At 37.1% G+C, this 21530-nt stretch overlaps 1 protein-coding gene across 1 annotated transcript in view; it reads right to left on the reverse strand.

The window, feature by feature from the left end:
• Positions 1-1187: 1187 nt before the first annotated feature.
• Positions 1188-21530, reverse strand: part of Cxxc4 (CXXC finger protein 4) — a 129875-nt gene continuing 109532 nt past the window's right edge. Inside the window, exon 4 of the mRNA XM_060392669.1 lies at positions 1188-3764. Within this exon, the coding sequence (XP_060248652.1) occupies positions 3711-3764 (54 nt within the window). The 3' untranslated portion in view covers positions 1188-3710. The remainder of the gene's footprint in view (positions 3765-21530) is intronic.

Raw genomic sequence — 21530 nt, forward strand, 5'->3', positions numbered from 1 at the left:
ATATCACTTACCTCCTTTTCTGAGAAGGTATTTTTCTTTATGTACCTATGCAAAGTTTGCTCTACCTAATGCTCACTACATTTTCCTTCTTACAGGCTTTTGAGGATGAGTGGTAATCATTCCTACAGTATTTCCCTCCTCCCCACTCCCATCTCTCCAGCTCAAGATGATTTCAACTTAATAAAACAAATTAATGCATCTAGACCCCCATATCACATGAGGCATGCCATTCCTCGATTTGTTCTCATGCACAGAATCTCACATCTATCTATGTGCTTGAAATGAAAAAGAATTGATAATGATTCTTGGATTGCAATTTTGATAATGGATAATGAAACATTCATCTAATATTTGTGAAGAGTTTTGCCACTTTTAACTTGCTGCTGTCCATGTGTATATGGCCCAGATTCACCCCCAAAGTGTCAGTGTATTCCAGTGTATTCTTTAAGCAGTGTCTAGCTGAACAAATAGGAAAGTTTCATGAAGGCACAAAATTAAGATGCACTGTCTTTGTCCTTGAGGTGGTCAGCATTAGGGAATTTCAGCATGTTCTCTCAATATCAAATTAATGCTACAGGACTCTAAAGTCTGACCTGAACAATGAGACATGTAACCTATGTAAGAAATATTTGCTGGGGAAGAGCTGTGAAGAACTTGAGAAGTAAGACAAATTGTCTTCTTGCCACATTAGCCTTTGTGAGCCCTATAACATCTGCCTGTGTTCTCTCCAAAGAGGAGTGTTCTTGAAAATTGCATCTGTCTATCATTGTCTTTGAGCCTTCTTAACCTTGGCCATTTTGCCTTGTTGTAGGTGACAAAAACTTCAAGTTCTTCTTTGCTATTTGAAGCAGAGGTTTGGGCTTATCACAAAATGATACAACAGAGTTGTAGCTGCCTGAATTAATACATATGAATACAGATCAAGGAACAGACATGACATGAACTCGTTTCTGAATCTTTGTCTTGCTACGTGATGTTTAGAAAATCATATCCACATGTCTATCCACCTGAGATCCGATGGTTTACTCCATCTAATACCACCATATAGTGACTGGACAATTCTAATATATAATTTGAGACTGAATCGTTCCTTTTTTAACTGAATAATTACTTTCCATTATTTTTAGTCATTTTATCCTTAAATTTTAAAAGAATCAAAGTACTATATTTTGTTATTAAACGCAACTTTATTTTGAGATTAAGTTATACATCAAACACCATATCTAGTAAAATATTACTATTCTATTTTTGTATATGTTGGGTACATGTTATTTCCACTCTCACACATGACCAGATCTTTTTTAAATCACACTTGAATCAGTACTAAGATAGTTGAAATAGTTTATGGGCTTAATTAAAATAATTGTTTGTACACACGCATGTAAAAATCACACTTTGAATATGTTTCACAGATAGTGCACAGCTTTCTCTGTAATTAGTCCCTCCAAAACTCAGAGAGTTCACACAGCTATTCCTAGTCTCACAGTCCACATGGACTATGTGACTTAGCTGGATGCCTGTGCCTCTGTGACACTCAGCAGGCGGCCATCAAAGTGTTCACTAGGATTGTCCTCATTGGTATTCTTGACTGGGGGACAATATGCACTTCTAAGTTCACACACACGCAAACACACACACACACACACACACACACACACACACACACAGTGTTCTTTGGAAACAGACAGAAACCCTTATAACGTTGGCATTTTTTTGTACTAAAATCATGATGCTTTAAGAACATGGCAGAGCTGTTAGGGGTTGGGGAGGACGGGCATGCCACATAAAACTTTATTAAAAATAAACGGCTATGAAACATGTGCAAATGGGTATGTTAACACCCAGAGTAGTGAGTTAAGTTACAAAGCACCTGAAATAAACAGATAATATGTTCATATTACAGTATTTCATTTTTGTTAAGACTTTTCTGCATTATAGATTCAATAGAACAACCACAATTTTAGTGAATGTTTCTATATATGTTGATGGACATTTGAAATTTATGTAAACACATAAAGAACTTTAAAAGAAAAGAGAGTGAACTTTAAAGGTGAGACATCACAAGTCTTTATTTTACAGCTAACACAATCAAGATAGTGTGGCATTGGCAGAGAAACAGGCCAACAGATCAATAGAGGGATCTGGAAATCTGTCCACGAATGTGATCAAGGGATTCTCAATTTAAAAAAATCTATTTCACTGCAAAATCTATACGCGAATATCTGTTTGTAAGTAAACTAATGAGAGTATTCAAAAGCTTAAGTGTAAAATCTAAAACTATAAAAACTATAGAAGATAATCATTATAATCTAAGATAGGACAAATATATTTTAGGCATGATACCAAAGAAACATCTTTCTGTAAAAAGATGTTAATAAATTGATCTCCACCAAATTAAAAGCTTCTGTTCTTTGCATGACAGCACTGAAATAAATAAAATACTAAATATAGCATATGTGTATAATACATCTATGGTATTCTATTCAGAATATATAATGAATTGCTAAAATTTTCATAAACCATGGAAACAAAAATTTGATCTTAAAATGGACATGATGTTTAAGCACCAACTTTAGAAAAAATATGAGATATAGTCATATGTTTCATATGTATTGGGGAAAATGCTGAAGTAAGCAAATAAGCAAAGAAAGTCAACATCATTAGCGGTTTTCAATAAATGAAGATTATTTCTGGGTCTGCAGTGCACTAGAGTGCTTGCCTAGTAGGCACACAGGCTTGGTTACTAAAAAAAGTAATTTTGACCTAGTAGAATGATTAAAATTAGAAATTTGCATTAAAACTTAATATAAGAAGTATTTTCCACAATCACACAAGACTGGATTTTCAGACATTGTGGCAGAAATGCAAAATGATCCAACCGTATTAAAAACAATTTTTCCAGTTCTTTAAAAATTATAAAGCAATCCTCACTCAATCTACTATTAATCACTGAAAAATAACATGCCTCTAAAACGACATGGGAAGTCTTCAGACTAGTTTTATTTTTTAATTTTATTACTTTTTTGTAAATTGCTTAATGAAATTTAAGTACATTATTTCTCCTCTACTTTTTCCTCCAACTCTGTCTATACCTTTCCCCTTCCTCAAAATGTGTCCCCTTTTCTTTAATTATTATTGTTATAAATATGTAGTATATATATTTAATTATGTATGTTATTATGTGATATGCTTATATTGTCATATGTACATTATGTATCATTTTTATATGCATACACACAATCTGTGAACACAGCCTGCTGAGTCCATTTAGTCCTCTGGCTCTTAGACTCCTTCCACTTTCTCGGAGATGTAGGCGTGAGGCAGGGTGTAGATGTTTCAATCAGGTCTAGTACCTCACCATCAGTTGCTCTCTGCGGTTGAGCATCAGTTGTGGCTTTCTGTAAACGTCGTCGTTACAAAGAGAAGCTTCTTTGTTGAGGGAGAACTACACTCAACTCCGTGTACAGAGGTAAGTATTTCAAATGCAGTAAGAAATTATACGAGTTTAGCAGAGTGGCAGTGTGATCCCATCTAATATTCATCACCTCAGTAGCTCCAAGTACATGGCTAGGCTTCCAATATCAGCCATAATTTCCCTCCTGTTGAGCGAGCCTTAAATCCACTGGGAAAGCTGTTGGTCCTGGAATGAGGGCCGGGATTGTACCTTTGGGGATAGCTTTCCACGCTGTTTTTGCTGTGGCTCATGGGTGTCACAACCGGATGGGACTGTTGCTTCTTTTCCTTGGTAAATTGAACATCACCTTCTGGTAATAGGAAAGACAGAGAGAGTCAGATCCAATCCAGTCCCTGTAAGACCTGTGTCTAAAGTGCATGTTGCCTCAGCCACAGGGACCTCTACGTCTAGGGAACAGCGAGGGGCAAAAGCAATAGGCTACATTGTTTTGCAAGTCACTTAGATTTCCCTGACTCAAAAGAAGATTTCTAATGCCTGGGACTGAAGCTTTTGTTAGATACTCAACAGCTCTTAGAAGGAGCATTATTACCCCCAAGCGGCATAATTTCATTAAGTGTGTGTCTGTATCATATGTAATTAGTATTTCCTAAGGCATTTTCAAACATTCTCAGTGTTATTTATCCCTACGCCACGGACCCCCTTCTGTTTGATTTCTCTCCCTGCTCCCGAATTAAATACTCCCTAATTTTCCATTTTTCTCTTCATATCATCTATATCCTGCTATTCCCCTCTCTAATGCTTCACCTCTGTGATTCATTTTTAACTTCCTTGTTTCAAAACTACTCCAGGTTATATACTCATATCTCAAGATTTGAAGCTGAAAATTACAGATGAGAGGATATAAGGCATTTGAGTTTCTAGGTCTGGACCACCTCCCTCAATATAATATTTTCTAGTTGCACCCATTTACTTGTAAATTTAATTTTTTATTTTCCTTTACAAATGAATGTTATTCCATTGTTTATATGTAACACAATTGCATTATCTAGTCATTAGTGGAAGCATATTTAGGTTGTTTCTATTTCCTAGCTATTATGAGTAGAGCAGCAATGAACATTGCTAGCCTAGTTTCTATGTAATAGGATGTCAAGAGTTTTAGGCATATGCTAAGGAATGATATAGCTGGGTAATAAAGTAGATTCATTTTTAGGTTTTTCAGAATCTTCCACGTTGATTTTCAGGGAGCTAGATAGTTTGCATCTCAACAATGGGTCATTTGTTTTCTTGATGCTTTGTTGTTTGAGTTCTTTAGATAGTAATCCTCTGCCAGATTTATAACTAGCAAAAATTCTTTCCCACACTGTGAACTTCTTTACTCAATTGATTATTTCCTTGGCTGTACAGAACCCTTGTAGTTATGAGGCCTCACTAGTCAGTTGTTGACCTTAATTCTTGGGCAAATGAGTCCTATTCAGATATACCTACATCCAGGGTTTATCCAGGGTAGATGCCTGTGTTGTGTCATTTTAGATTTCACATTTGGATCTTTGATTATTTATTTCATTTAGATTTTCCAGCTTAATGAAGTACAGGTTTTTAAGACATTGCCTTATAATATTTTAATCTCTGGTTTCTGTTTTAGTGTTTCCCTGCTTATTTTTTATTCTGCTCATTTGGGTCACTGCTCTTTTTGTTTGTTTGTTTTTTCTTGGTTAGTTGGGCCAATGTTCTGTCAATTTTGTTTATCATCTTAGAGAACCAGCTTTTAGACTCATTGATTCTTAATATTGTTTTCTTTATTCCTATTTCATTCATTCATTTCTTCCCTAATTTTTATCATTTCTTGACATCTACTGGGTTTGGTTTTGTTCTTGCTTTTCAATTTTTTGAGTTGCATTATTAAATCATTTTTTGTGCTCTTTGCCTTTTTGTGTGTGTGTAGGCACATAGAGCTATAAGTGTCCCAAAGGTTTTGTTATTTTGTGTTATCTTGATCCGATTGTGAATCCCAAAATTGTGAACTGTAAAACACTCTTTCTTGTTTGGTGTGGTTGAACCCTATCACACACCTTTAATCCAAGAACTTCCTGTTTATTGTAAACAGGTGATTATGGTGCGGTTTGTCGAGTGCTAGCACACACCTTTAATCCAAGAACTTTCTGTACCCAGGATTTATAAAGTTATGCTAGCTCTAGAGGGGGAGCCACAAACCAGCTGACAGGGATTAAAGAGCAGGAGAGACTTTGAGTTGAGAGGTATTTAAGACAGCATGGAGAAGTAGAAGGAGGTTTAGCTCTCTAGCTCTTGAGCTTTAGCTCTCTGGCTCTGGAAGCTTTTTGAACTTTGAGCTAGCAAACCTTTGGACTTGGGTATTTTGGCCTTTTCTTCCTGGGCTGTCAGGTGAGCTAGTAGTGAGCCTTTTGGGCTTTTTCCACTGGGACATGAACTGAGAAGGAAGGTCAGCTGAGTGCTTTTTCTGTCTCTCTGAGCTAACAGGTTTTTAATCCAGCATCCTGAGCCTTTATTGGTAAAGTAGAAGTTAGCTTTTCATTTTTTAAAACATTTCTTGAGTTTTTCTTTGACCCATCCATTACTGAATAGTGAGTTGTTTAATCTACGTGAATTTGTACTTACTAGAGATTTGTTTGATGTTGATTTAAGTTTGATTACATTATGATCAAATAGGATACAAAGACTTGTTTCAGTATTTCTGAATTTGTTAAAATTTGTTTAATCTCCCATGATATGATCTATTTTAGAGAAACTTCTGCTGAATATAATATATATTCTTTGAAGTTTTGGGGGAATATTCTATGTATATATTAAGTTTATTTAATGCACAATGCCATGTTATTTTAACAATAAAATATCTGTTTATTTTTTGTTCAGATGACCTATATATTGAAGAAATTATGGTATTGAAATTATTATTTGTGATTAGAATCCCAAGCTTTATCTTCAATTTTAACAGTAGTCATTTTATAAAATTGAGTGTGCTACATTCTGATCATATATATTTATATATTATACATCATATATGAATGCATAGATATTTATTATATATTATTTCTTTGTTCTAGATAGTTAATGTTTTATCTATGATATATTCTGTGTTCTAGTCTTGTCTATTTGATATTTAATGTGCTTCTTATATCTAAATAATTATAGGGTAATTTTCTTCTATGATCTTGCTCATTTGCTTAGAATAAAGTGTCATTATTTTTTTCTGATTAAGTAAGAATTCTCTCTCTCTCTCACACACACTTTTTTTTTTTACCTCAGTTACTAGAATGATTGATTTCATGGCTATGCTCATTCCTCTCTTTACACCCAAAATATTGCTTCCAGTAATTTATTTCTTTAGGCCTTATAGGTTGAATGAGAATTACCTTAACCTGTTTGAGTAATGGAATAATTTTCTTTCATCTTCAATTATAGCAGATAGTTTTGATGGGGACAGTAGTCTAAATTGGTATCTGTTTTCTCTTGGAAGTTGGAGTCCATTTTTCCTGGATTTTTCTGGCTTTCAAGTGTCCACTGAGCCTGTTTTTTGTTTAATGTAGCTAATCAAAAAGTTCAGATTATAACCTACATTCCAGAGGGCGCTCTCACAAATCCTGGGAATAAGCTAAACTCTATAGCCTGTCTCATGGTTTATAGAGAAAAACATCCCATTAAAGAAATTCAGAAGAAGGAAGCAAAAAAGCCACAAGAAGTCTTGCAAAGTGAGGCCATTAGAAGGACCCCACATGAAGGAAGCCATGCTCGATTTATTTCCATAACTCTCTACCTGGTAATGTTTGTGCACTATACACTGATTCCTCAATGTTAGAGATTCCACATAATTGTTGGGAAGTGGAGCAGTGGTAATCAGAGAAAGATGAGGAAACTGGGGGTGAGGGCCTCAGGAAAAAAAAAAGAATAGGATAGAATGAGAAGGTTCAGATATGGGGTAAAGAAAACAACCAGAGGACAATTGCCCACTCTGAAGAAGTGGACAAAGGAATTTAATGAATTGTCTACCCAAAGGTGGCTCCCACTGCTGGCACAGCGTGTAAGTCCTCAAGGACAGCACACTACCGAACCTGGAGATTGCTTCCTGTGAAGCAGAGATAGCTTAGACCCGTTAAGGTAGCAGGTCACTCGCTACAGCACTCCCAAAATGCTCAACGAGGCAGGCCTGCCTGTTAGGCGTCAGCACTGGCCAGGTGTGGGAATGACTCCCTGCTTAATAAATGGGCCACAAAGCACAGCAGCTCCGAGATGAGGCATCACAGGGAAATTGCCCTTTCTGTCTGTGCTGAATAAAGCAGAGAGAATCTGAATTTCAATATGACACACTTCAGAAGACATGTACAGAAATGTTCTGCCCAAGATAAGAATAAAATCTTTAACTTTTCCCCAACATAAACATATTTTTTTCAGTACTGAAAGTCTTATAATTCTTCAGCTGTCATGTGTCACGCAGAGCAAGACTGCAAAGTGGTCTTCAAATGACAGAAAACATCATTGTTCCTATTCCTTTCATAAGATGTAAGAAAGGTACAATTCAGAGATGAATGTTCATTAGTTAAGCAGGAAAAAGAGGCAATGGTACACATTTGTTGATGGCACCTTGTCCAGTGAGAAATCAGTTGTAAAGTTAAAGAAATCAAAAGGCTAACAAATATCAGAAATGATATAATGCATTTAATTTAATGATCAATGATACTTATATTCCAGTATGAGCAATGTTAAGCTTTTTACATGATTAAAACTAAAATGATTAAGCTTCTTTTTAAATGTGCACTCCATACACTGAATCTCAAATGCTATTAAAAATTCTCCATTGCAGAATTGTGCATTCGTAACACAAATAGATAAAAATGGAGAGATAGATAAAATTGCTATTGTGAATTTTCTGTTAAATCTTGGAGTTGCTGATTCTCTAACAGAAATCACCTGGGAGTGAAACATGAGCTCTCCTCCCAGAGTCAGACCGCAACCTCTACAGCTTATTCCTGACCCTTATTATTGAAAAAAATGAACTTAGTTGTGTATCCCGAAGTTGAGAAACATAAGACATTGATGCATGAATGTGGGGATATTTGAATAATATGCAATGGCTCTTGGGAAATATACTCTTTCTGTTAGGAAGAAGAAATGAGGGGGAAAGGAAGAGGGAGAGACATCCGCCCCTCCCCCTTTTGTTCTTGTTCTGTGAGATGTCAGTGCCAAGGCTGAGTCTCAGCAACGTTCTCAATGACAATACCTTAGCTAGTTTCTATTTTTAAAGTCCTACCATGCATCTGAAACTTAGCTAGATGCTTTTCTCTATACGAATATTCTTATTACTTCTTCTCAACTTCCCCACTCTCTGGGGGAAATAAAACTTTTGACAGTGTTTGTGAAAATTAACATTTTCTCAGTGATCATTGCATAAAATCGATCACTCCTTCCAAACATAGCGGGGAAGAATATCTTCCTAGGCAAATGACTCTTCCAGTGACTTTGTGTCATCAGTCTGCATGAGTAGCCCTGACTTTCAGTTGTTGAAATCTGAGCCTGTTGGGCAGCTATTTTTAAAGTCATGTTTTAATCTCCATCTGAACTGAAACCGTTGAATATGGAAAAAAAAATCAAAATTTTCTGAAATGCTCTAGGACTTTTTAAAACATAGTGATAGATTTTTAGAATAAGTTGATAACTAAGGACTATATAGGTTTTATTTTGTTTACATAGTGTCTTAAATAAGAACATGATTCAACGTGAAAATGTACATTTCTCATTTTTCACCCCAAATTTAAAATCTCAGACCAATAAGTCAATTTCTTTCTGAAAGTTATAAACTGAAACTGAAAATGCCTCTGTTTCTCTCTAAGCATGTGTCTCATGAAGAAATTCTGCTTTTGGAATTTCTAGACAGAACCTCTGAGTACATGAGAAGATTGAATAACTTGCCTATTCCTTTTCTATTATCATGAGTCACAAAAATTAATAATAATAATAAAAGTTCATAATCAAGAGTATAAGACCAGCTTAATTTTAATAAAAGTAATTAAAGAACACGGCTTTAAATCTGCCCAGATGTGTTTGCAGATATGCTTAGTGTCATTTGTACAATCTGTAATAAAAGCTTAAGGTTTAAAGACTACATTGCCAGAGAACCTTTGAATTATACAGGTCTCAGGTAGAGTCCAAAAATGAGAAAAACCCATTTGCAGAATGACTATTTTAAATTTGTTCTATCCAAATGTAGAGATATAGACAAGAAATGACATAAATTTGTCAATCACTAATTAGTAATTCATCCCTTACCAAAGAATGGTAAGTTTTGAGAAGACAGGGAATAGAGAGCAAAGTCAGCTCTGGATAGAGAAACAGGAGGTCAGAAGAACTGTCTCTGAAATTAATTAAAATTGACCTTAAATTAGTGTGTCCTAGCAAACTAACAAATGAGATTGTAATCTTCCTAAAGGAATGTTTTGGTTTGGGCCATAACTGAAAAAAAACTTAAAACTGTGTTGATATTAATTTTAAGAGCTGGTAGCAGAGATTTTAGGCTGCCTGTCAAGTGCACCTTTTCTCATTCTCTAACAAATGAAAATAATTTGGACAATACTTAAATGTGTTTCTTGAAACAGCAAGGAATGACCTGATTCTAACCAAGAATAATCTAACCAAGTCTACAGTATACGTCTGTTGACTGAGGTAGCATTGGGTGTGTGATATGAAATTCCCAGGAATCTCCAAGGAAGGCTGGATGTATCTCCACTTTCAATCCTGTTTCATTTCCTGTTACTTGAAACTGGGTGTGATCATGACAGCATTGGCAGCCATCTTGGAAAAGGATGGCAGAGCAGTGATCTGTGAAAAGTGATAGGTACAAGGCCAAAGAAACAATGTGCCAGTGCTGTGGTGAGGTTCACAATTGTTTAGAGTAGTAAGGGAACATACAATTATTTAGTCTATTATTAAAGAGTCTTCTAGGTGATGAAGTCCACATGAAAGGAATCATTTCCAGGAGAAGTAGCGTGAAGTAACAGAATAAATGAGTTCAGCATCATGTTGTAGAATGCAAATCAGGTTCACTTAATGAACCTCATCTAAAAAGTATTTATTCCATTACACATTTGACATTTTAAAATTTATTTTATTAAGTGTGTGTGTGTGTGTGTGTGTGTGTGCATGCAAAGACCACCAAGGTTCAAAATGTGAAGGTCAGAGGACAAGTTTCAGGAGTCGGTTTTCTCCTGCCACCAAGAAGAATCTACAGATTAAATTCAACTCTTCTGTGTTAGCAATGGTAAATCTGTTTCATAAAAATCTCCCATTTTAGCTAAACCATCACAATTCCCAAAACTAGGGCAATTTGGTTCCCATACCTAAAATAACATGTTTCTATATTCTTGCTTTTTATGCTCTATCTATCTCCAATTATGAGCAGCCAGCCACAAGAGAAGTTTATTGATCACATGACATTGTTTAACTCTGGTTACTCCTAGCTTTGTCCCATCTCCTCAGCATTCTCTTTCATAAGTGCACACTGGGAGGAATGAGCTCTTAGCTTCAGGAAGCCATGACTGAAAGAACATACATTCTGAGGAGGAGCCTCGTCTAAAATAAACACACCTTATTGTATTGATCCCTACAAGTCACTCCTCCAGCAGATCCAAATCCATCCTGAGTAATGCAATCTTCCTAATATCCCTGCTACTTAAGTATTTAAATGTAAGCTTATCTTCTATCTAGAGATTCTCCAATAGGCTTTCAGCTTCTCAATAAATGCCATATCTCTAATGTAAATGTCACTGAAGCCTGCATTTTTGCATCATATTTTATTATGATGATTTTTAGCTCACTTATTTGTCTAAGGGCACAAGGTTATAAAGTGTGGACAGTTTGCTAACATTAGATCCCACAGCATCAGGTATTGTAGCACTCATGAGTAAAATACTGAATGGAGACAAATAAGAAAGAAACAGAGGAACGTCATCCAGAAAACAAACAGTGATGCTCTGTGCATGGAGACTGGGGATTATGCATGCCGACAGAAATGTAAATGAGCACTGTTACTGTAACTGTGGAAGCTTCGAAAAAAATAAAAAAATGTGGTCCAGCCACATTCCTTCTCAGTACATGCGGAAAGGACTCAGAAACCAGTTTACGATGGAGATACTTGCACAACCTTAATCATCACGAGACTATAGTCACTACAGCAAATTAACCAATCAGCCCTGGTGCCATCAGTAGATGAATGGATTGAGCAGATGTGGTGTAAATACATGATGGAGACTTATTCCGTCATAAAAGAAAAACAAATTGTTAGTAGGAGACAATATGGATCCAGAGAGCATCTTATATGAAACAAGCCAGTCGAAAAACTACAAGTATGACATATTCTCTTTTGTATGGACAACGGGAAAAGGGACATGAAACTGAAAAAAAAAATACTGGATGTGGAAAGGAAGCAAGCAAGTGAAGTTTCCGGAAAGGGGTTAAAAAAGCAGTATTATGGCTCCGAAAGTAAAGGTACCTGCTTTGCAAGGTTGCGATCTCTCAGAGAGTAAAACCTAAGGACTTCAACTTCTTGGACCCAAGTTGTCTTAGGGGTTCTATTGCTGTGAAGAGACTATGACTATAGCAACTCTTAGAAAGGGAAACATTTAATTGGGGCTGGCTTACAGTTTCAGAGGTTTAGTTCATTATCCTCATGGCAGGGAACACAGTGATGTGCAGGCAGACATGGTGCTGGAAGAAGGAGCTGAGAGTTCTACATCCAGACCAGCAGGCAGCAAGAAGAGAACTGGCTTGGGCCAGTCACGCTCCTCCTCCAACAAAGCCACACATACTCCAAGGCCACACCTCCTAATAGAGCCTCTTTCTGGGGACCTATGGGGGCCATTTTTATTAAAACCACCGAGCCAAGTGAAGGGGCCACAGCCAGGATACAAATCGAATAAACTGTAATAAATGATAATAATAATAATAAAAAAAACAACCACCACACAAGTCAAGGTGGAAGAAGAGTTACAGCTCAAAGTTATCCTGAGACTTCCACACACATGCTGTGGCACATTTGTGCACATATCACAAAACACACACACACACACACACACACACACATACACACACACACACACATGCAGACAGAGGGAGAGAGAGAGAGACAAATATTTACCATTTCTGCATATAAATATTAATATTGCAATTAAATCAGCAAGGAATACTTGGGAGAAAGGTCTTTACCTTCAATAAATTTTATTTATAATGGAATGAGTTAAGTCAATACTAACCCACATAAAATCAAGGGATGAAAAGTATTGTATTTCATTTAGCAAATTACTAGACATCGTTACTAAGAGGATTAAAGCTGACTAGAACCTATGTGCATGCAGGTTGCAAAAAGTAGAGAAAGGGCAATTCACAGATGAATTAGGAGAGACCATGAAAGAAACAGCAAAGTTCAGTTTATGAAAAAAAAGACATGCTTTTGACAGCCAATATGCCTTAAGAAAGAGAGCAAAGAGAATCAAGTCAGTCTTAGTAGACAGTAAAAAATTTCTTTAAAAGTGAGGTGAAAGTTATTTAGTCATGGTCTAAACAAATTAAGAAACATTTTTGCATGATTTTTATTTATTTGCTGAAGACAGACTTGGTGGCTTGAGAGTGTGGTGTTCTCCAAATGATAGAAGCTGCATCACTTTGAGGAAGAGTTTAAAAATTGGCCGATGAATCTACTGAGAAAGCTGAAACCCCTGAGAAGTGGGGCTTGCACACGGGAGTTGATAAATCATTGACAGCTCTGGTACAGCATCGGCAGAAGGATGGACTGTCGTCATAAAAAGGCAGAGTACATGCGTGTGAAAACCAAGAGGGTTCTGCAAGATCCATAGTGTGCAAACTAATCTAAAAACCCCAAACCACAAGACACCAAGTATTCAGGAGTAGTAGGATTCTCTCACTAAGTAGTCAGTCTTCTTCATTTACTTGCATTTTATAAAAGGGAGGACTCAGTACTGCATAGCCCAGGAGAGTGGCTCTGTAAAGCCTGGCTCAGGGGCCTTTTCTGAGACTGATTCTCCAACAAAGGACCATACCTGGATATAACCTAGAACCCCATGGGCTCATGGCAGCTCAGTATCCAAGTGGGTACCCTAGTAAGGGGAACAGGGACTGTCTCTCACATGAATTCAGTGGCTGGCTCTTTGACCTCCCCCTTCCCGCAAGGGAAAAGTGGCCTTGCTAGGCCACAGAGGAGGACATTGCAGCCAGTCCTGATGAGACCGGATAAGCTAGGGTCAGTTGGAAGGGGAGGAGGACCTCCCCTATCAGTGGACTTAGAGAGGGGCAGGGAGGAGATGAAGGAGGAGGGTAGGATTGGGAGGGAATGAGGGAGGGGGCTATAGCTGGGATACAAAGTAAATAAACTGAAATTAATATAAAAATATAAATTTAATAAATGAAAAAGAGTGGCTATAGGAAGTAAGATCATTCTTAGACGAATATGACCGAGAGACTTTGAGGTGACGAATGCAGTCATGGAGCAGGTCAGTCTCTAGGCAAGCCCCTGTGTTTGCTGACACGCCCTAGTGTGTGAAACTGCCTGGCTCCTGTTGTCCATTTTGGCTCTTTACCATGTCTTCATTACCCTCCTCAAACTAAACTTCTTGATAAAAACGCTTGACAAAAGCATCAGTCACCGAATCAGGTGCCTGCTTAACTCCGCATTGATTTAGCCGCAATTCAACCACTACATCCTAGGTTTCTCATTGGTAGAATTGAAAGAAAACCCTTAGGATTCTAACATAACATGGTAATTCTGTGCATTCTGGTCAGTGACGTGATTTATTTCTGTTATTAAACACTGCTGAAGGTCTCTAGGAGTGTCCTACAGTCAAAGGTGGGAAATAGAGATCAGACTCATTTTTCTTGTTGCAGTAAAGGGAAAATAAACACAGATGTCCCAGGCATCAGTGAAAGGAAAAGATCAAGTTGTTTATTGGGGTGTGTTTGTGTAGACTGACGCTCTGGAAGGGTTCCATGTGAAGACATGGAAATCTACAGAATCTTCTTTTAGGGGGTGAAAACAAAACTAAGCTAGAATCTCCTTTCTGAGAAGAGTTGGCCATTTAAACAAAGAGTTTATCATAACTCAGTTTTCCATGACTAAGGCTCAATTCCACAGATCAACTTAAACGGAAGAAAATTTCCCTTTGGCTCAAAGATTCAGTGATTTCAGTTTATGGTTCCATGGTTCTGTGGCTTTTGGGCCAATGCTAAAGCAGAATGGTGACTGGAAGTTGTGTTAAAAACAGGTGGCTTGAAAGATAAAGAAAGCCAGAGAAGGGCCTAAATTCAAATGACCACTTACAGACCTAGCCCCAGTGACTCAATTTCCTTCTAGTAGACCTTGTCTCTTAACAGATTCACTAACTGTAGTAACACCATCACAGGGACAACCCTGCCTTTAATACATGGGGCCCTAGGAAACCCATTTTCCAACCAGAGCAACATTGTGTATAAAGAAGAGTTTATCACAATGTGTTTGTGATATCACAATGCAAGCTCTCTGTTTTGAAGCAAGATTCAAATTCACGAGACTTGTTTGTCAAAAGAATATTCTTTTGCCATCACTTCAAACCTTCTATTAGTTCTCTATATCCAGTCTAATTGTCTGTATATTTTGATAGACTTAAGACTACCTAATATCCCTGGCCCTTATTTTGCTTTATGTCTTCCATAGATCTGGCTTATTTCCTCAGATAAATGATGTCAGAGCTTTTCCCAGACATCATTCTTCCACTGCTCAAAATCATTTTCTCCTAGTCAATTTTCCTTTTTTTTAAACTTGGTGATGATTACACCACCCTTTGTTTATTATATTGGGGGATAACTAAGCCCTACATCTTTTTCTTTTTACATTTTTCATATAATTGTTTCAGCTCTCAGTTATAATTTTATTTCACATACATAGGAACACACATACTTTCTGTACCAAAAATATTATGCTGACCCTCAAATTCATGGAAAGAATAAATGATCCCTCATTACTGTTAAAAACCCAAATTTCACTGGCTCATTGGTGTTCCTTTGTGAGACAGAATCATGTTAGCAGCATAAAACCTCAGTTAGTTCTTTCTGAAAGACCAGTAGGCACCCAATACCCAGTGAGAATGTGTACTTCCTTTGCATTTGAACACACTATGTTATAGAGACTGCCATGCCAGCATTTGTGAGGTAGAGGCTACAGGATCAGGGGGTCCAAGATCACCTTTAGGTATGTAGAGAGTACCAGGCTGGCCTAGAAAAAGAGATCCTATCTTAAAAGATTATAAGAACAAGAAACAATTGAGAGAAAAAGAGAGTCTGTAAAACTCTCTAGTATGTGGATATATACAAGTATTGTCTTTTTGCCATCATTGTTAAAAATTATTTCTTAACTGGGAATGAGGGTAAAAAACACCAAAGTAAAGTTAAAATAATTTTTAAATTACTATATGAATTTTACCACCAAGTCTGCTATTCTTAACTGCTGCAAGAACAAAATGACTGGGATGATATCAGAAATAATGACTTCTTTAGGACCAAATAAACTCCAAACTTTCGTCTTCCTAATCAATAACATTAGCTTGTTAGGGTAAGTAAGATAGAAAATATGATAGGAATACTAAAGAAAATGTTTTGTCTTTATATGCTTCAAAAATAAATATTTTAGGGATATATATATGCAAATACAATGAAACCCTGTAGAAATATTTTAAGAGTTATTTCTAAATTAAATTTACGAAGAAGTATTTTATCATGCTTATCAATAAACAGCATTCTTAGGATGCTCAAAACTGTCTGTTGATGACACTTTAGCAAGTACACAAACACACATACACACACACACAAACACACATGAATTTTCGTAGAAACACAGCTCCACTGGGCAACTTTAATCCTTTGTCTCTTACCCACTAATTATCTTTACCTGACAACTGGAAATGGGCTATTTGTGGAGAGATTCCTTTTTCATTGCTATATGGAACAGTAAGCCTAAACAATCGAAAAGCAGCAATTGAAATCACTGTGAAGGAGATTCAATCTTGTAGCAGGGATTGTCTACGTAGAGGAGATATGATGTTTCGGGGAAAAATGTTGCCAAAGATCACAATCTGGGAAAGGAGAGGCAGATGTGGCACTCTCAGAGAAGAGGTGTGGAGGATGAGGAACAAAAGATATTAGCAATCTACGATTCAGGGCAGTTGAATATAGGAATACGGTTAGAAACTGATTAGCAAAAGATGATGAAGAATTAGCTGTGATCAATAAGGTAGCAATCAATTAAGACCTTAGAATTAAAAAACAGCTTTAGAATTAAAAAGTTCTGTGGTCATTTTTAAAACAGCATTAGCATTACTCCAAAAAAGAAAAAAAAAAGATGCTAGAAAGGACAGTTTACCATCAAGATACCAAGTATGAAATGATACAGGAGAAAAACATAGTATAGTAACAATCAATCCTGAACACTGTGGAGTAGAAATGAAACAATTAAAAGGAAGAATAGCAGATAACTAACTGATTGGGATGTACACACATCTATGGATGGCCAATGAGAAAATAGGATAAGACGAAGGTCTTTTAAGAGATGACGTTATGTCTCTGCATGCTGAATCAACAAATATTCTAACGAAATATATGTGATACAAAGAGACATTACAAATCTATTAAGAAGCAAAATGCTGCAGAAATGCAAAGCACTCTACTGTTATAAACAATATGTTGACACATACAGAACCAATGTTCAGCTTTGATTGAATATTTTCCATTTTGTTCTTTATGGGTGAAATGAAGGAGCAACAGGGTGATTTTTGAAGATTTTAAATGAGAAATACGAAATCCAGAACATATCCGAGTATACATTTCTAAGTCATACTGTTTAAAGCAGTTGAAATTAACAACAATGTAGAAGAAAGCCAGCCCCCTTCCTTAAAAAAAATTAGTGTTTAAAAGATGTATATTAGGCAGATTTTCAATATTTTATATGTATTATTGAGTTCAAACCATAAACACTCTGATTATTAGATTTTGTAATATATAATTTCTCAGAAAATTGTGTTTTCACTTACTCACTAGGGGAAAATACTATTTTCAATTATAGTTTGATCAAATAAGTCTAAGAACGTTGTAATATTTTTCTGGAAGGCAGATGGAACTGTAAAGCAATGCTACCAGCAACGTGGGATCAGGTCAAGCGAATGCTGTGGAGCCGTGGAGGTTGTGCTAAAGAACGCCTGCATATGGAGTCACATCATTTATTCCAGTGCTGATAGGAGCTAGGTGAAAGGATGCTTCACTTTTGTGACGAAAAGGAAAGGATGTAAGGCATTTGCTTTTCCTCAAAGAAACTTTATTTTAAATAGTTTATTCATTTTGTATCCCCCCTGTAGCTCCCTTCTCCCCTCCCAATACCACCCATCCTCCCTCTTCTCCATCCATGCCCTCCGCCAGTCCACTGATAGGTGAAGTCTTCCTCCCCTTCCAGCTGATCCTAGTCTATCAGGTCTCATCAGGAGTGGCTGCATTGTCTTTCTCTGTGGCCTGGTAAGGGTGCTAACCTCCTCAGGGAGGGGTGATCAAAGAGCAGGCCAATCAGTTCATGTCAGAGACAGTCCTTGTTCCCATTACTAGAGTACCCACTTGGACACTGAACTGCCATGGGCTACATCTGTGCAGGTGTTCTAGGTTATCTCCATGCATGGTCCTTCCTCGGAGTATCAGTCACAGAAAAGACCCCTGGGCCCAGATTTTTTGGTTCTGTTGCTCTCCTTGTGGAGCTCCTGCTCTCTCCAGGTCTTTCTATCTCCCCCTTCTTTCATAAGATTCCCTGCTTTCTGCCCAAAGTTTGGCTATAAGACTCAGCATCTGCTTTGATACCCTGCAGAGCAGAGCCTTTCAGAGGCCCTCTGTGATAAGCTCCTGTCCTGTTCCCTGTTTTCTCCCTCTTCTGATGTCCATCCTCTTTGCCTTTCTGAATGGGGATTGAACATCTTAGCCAGAGTCCTCCTTCTTGATTAGTTTCTTTAGATGTACAGATGTTAGTATTTTTATTCTATATTATAAGTCTAATATCCACATATGAGTGAGTATATACCTTGTGTGTCTTTCTGCTTCTGGGATACCTCACTCAGGATGATCTTTTTCAGTTCTCACCATTTGCCTGCAAATTTCATGATTTCCTTGTTTTTTTATTGCTGAGTAATATTCCATTGTGTAGATGTACCACAATTTCTGTATCCATTTCTCAACTGAGGGGCACCTGGGTTGTTTCCAGATTCTGGTTATTACAAATACAGTTGCTACAAACATGGTTGAGCAAATGTCCTTATTGTATACTTGAGCATCTTTAGGATATATGCTTAGAAGTGGTATATCTGGATCTTGAGGTAGCACTATTCCTACTTGTCTAAGAAAGCGACAGATTGATTTCCAAAGTTGTACAAGTTTACATTCCCACTAGCAGTGGAGGAGGGTTCCCCTTTCTCCACGTCCTTTCCAGCATATGTTGTCACTTGAGTTTTTGATCTTAGCCATTGTGCTGGGTGTAAGGTGAAATCTCAGGGTTGTTTTGATTTGCATTTCCCTGATGACTAAGGACATTGAGCAGTTCTTTAAGTGTTTCTCTGCCATTCAATATACAGGCTCTAAGAGCAACAATCAATAAATGGGGCCTCATGAAACATAAAAGCTTCTGTAAAGCAAAGGACACTGTCATCAGAACAAAACAACAGCCTACAGATTGGGAAAGGATCTTTACCAACTTTATATCTAACAGAGAGCTAATATCCAGAATATATAAAGAACTCAAGAAGTTAAACAGCAACAAATCAAATAATCCAATTAAAAATGGGGTACAGAGCTAAACAGAGAATTCTCAATAGAGAAATATTGAATGGCAAAGAAACAAGTACTGAAAGGAACTTTTATGACTACACACTCATTACGGAGAGTGAGAGACATTGAAGGCTTCTGTGATAACCTCTCCTCGCCATCCCCCCTGGGGGGGGCAGTCCAGACAGAGACCTATTGAAAACAATTTTTTTATTATTCTTTTTTTCCAAATAAATATGGACTTTATTTATTTATAATAAATTACATACAGTAAGAACAGTAATGAAACAATCAGAAAAGCCATATGTAAAAGTTACATTCAAAATGTTCAGCTCATTTGTATTTGGCAAACTTAAAAAAAAGTACTATCTATCATATCTAGATGAATCTAAAAGTTCATACCTAAATCATTCTGTATCATATGTTGCATTTATCAACTTAAAAAAGATCTTTCTAGTCCTTAAAATATTTTCTTACATCCTAAACAACTTAAGCCTATGTATGAAACTATAACTATCTAATCTTCCACCCCATCAGAGACTTGAGAAGGAATAAAATTATTATATAAGTAGGAAGTTGCAGGCAAGCAGCTTCCAAAACTAAGATGACAAAGACAGTTTGCTGCCTGCTCAGTCACTCACTCTCTCTCTTTATAATATTGGAGCATCATCTTCAGAAATATGAAGGACTTGCTTACCCTGTCATGGCAGAGCTTGGCAGTCAACTCAGACAGAGTCAAAGTCTTGTCCATTTTCAACAGCATATTGTCTGTACAGAGAGCTGGGGCACTTTTGCCCAGTGAAATAATAGGAGAACAAAATTTTTAAAATAAGTCAAATAAATGCTGAGGTATAGTTATTCATAGTTGATGGCTTCTGGCATTGTGTGTGTGGGGGGGTGGGTATTCAGTTTTCTTCAGGAGGCTAGCCATTCATAGTTTGACTATTCTCTAGAGGAATTTTAATCCAGCAATATGGCTGCTCTAGCAAGTGATAACATCCAAAGTCCTTCTAGGTCTATATGATCTGGCTAGAATGCAGACACACTGTGAATTACAGTATGATCTGTCTGGAATATAGACATGGCCTTTAGTTCACACCTTTAATCCCTCACCATGAAGATTAGTTCAGTTTATAGTAGGAAGCAGCCATGTTTGAAAGTTACATCTAATTGAGGGGCAGACAAAGTGAAGAATCAGAGAAAGATTTGACAGAATGAGTCACAGGATACACCCAACTTTCATGAGGACAAGAAAGAGAAGCCAATTAAGAGCAGTGCAAGGAAAGAGAGGAGGTCTTTACAGGCAGTATTTTTTCTAGCACAATTTTTCAGAGACAGGTTACAGAATGAATAAGCTAGACACAGGTGAAGACAGAAAGATTCAGAGAATGAGAAGGAGACAGAAGATTAAAACACATCACCAGAATTAGTTTGAGAGCAGGCAGAGCAATTCAGTCAGAAGCTAAGAGAAGCCAGTTTGAAATCAGTCAGGTTGGAGAGGAGGAGTTTGGGCCAGAACAGCTGAGTTGAACCAGCCAGTTCAGAAAGAGTTAGAAAAGCTTGGGAATAGCTCTTATCTCATGCCCTTATCTAAGAAAAACAAAAACAAAAACAAAACATCATTTACAATGCTTTAATGAATTGTAACAACACAAATTGAACTAGATGGTATTTTGGGAGGAGGGGCAAGAGTGGGAGGGTAGACCTATGAGGAATGGGAAGTTAATGTGACTGAAGCACATGATATGAAATTTGCAAATAATGAAATGAAATGAAAATATTATCTTGGGGCAAAATATATTTAAAAGAAGGACGTGGGGACTTAAATGTTCCTGAAAGTGTGCTTTCCAATAAATGCAGTGCAACTTGCAAAGCTTCAAGATTTAAGATTTACATCATTTTTATGCTCATGAGAGCTGCTGGGCTGCCTTATTCAATCCCAAATACAGTAGACAAAGAGGTAGAATAACAGACATTTCTTTGTCACAGTTCTGAAGGCCAGAAAAATCTCAAGACCAGCATGCTGATTCATGGGGTTCACAGAGGCATGCAGCAGCCACCTTCTTTCGGAGCCCTTTTGTGAACGTCCCTGCATCAGCAGCTCTGTGACGTTTCTCACAACAAAGAATTACACATACCAGCTCAGAGAATCACCCTTCAGAACTCCTCAAATCCTATGTCTCATAGATATCGTTTCCAAAGAACAACACAACAGACGTAGGGCTTCAGTTTATACAGTGGCCAATGGGGGTGAGAACCA

This window comes from Meriones unguiculatus, chromosome 10 (assembly GCF_030254825.1).
Source record: "Meriones unguiculatus strain TT.TT164.6M chromosome 10, Bangor_MerUng_6.1, whole genome shotgun sequence".
In the NCBI taxonomy this organism is placed as follows: domain Eukaryota; kingdom Metazoa; phylum Chordata; class Mammalia; order Rodentia; family Muridae; genus Meriones; species Meriones unguiculatus.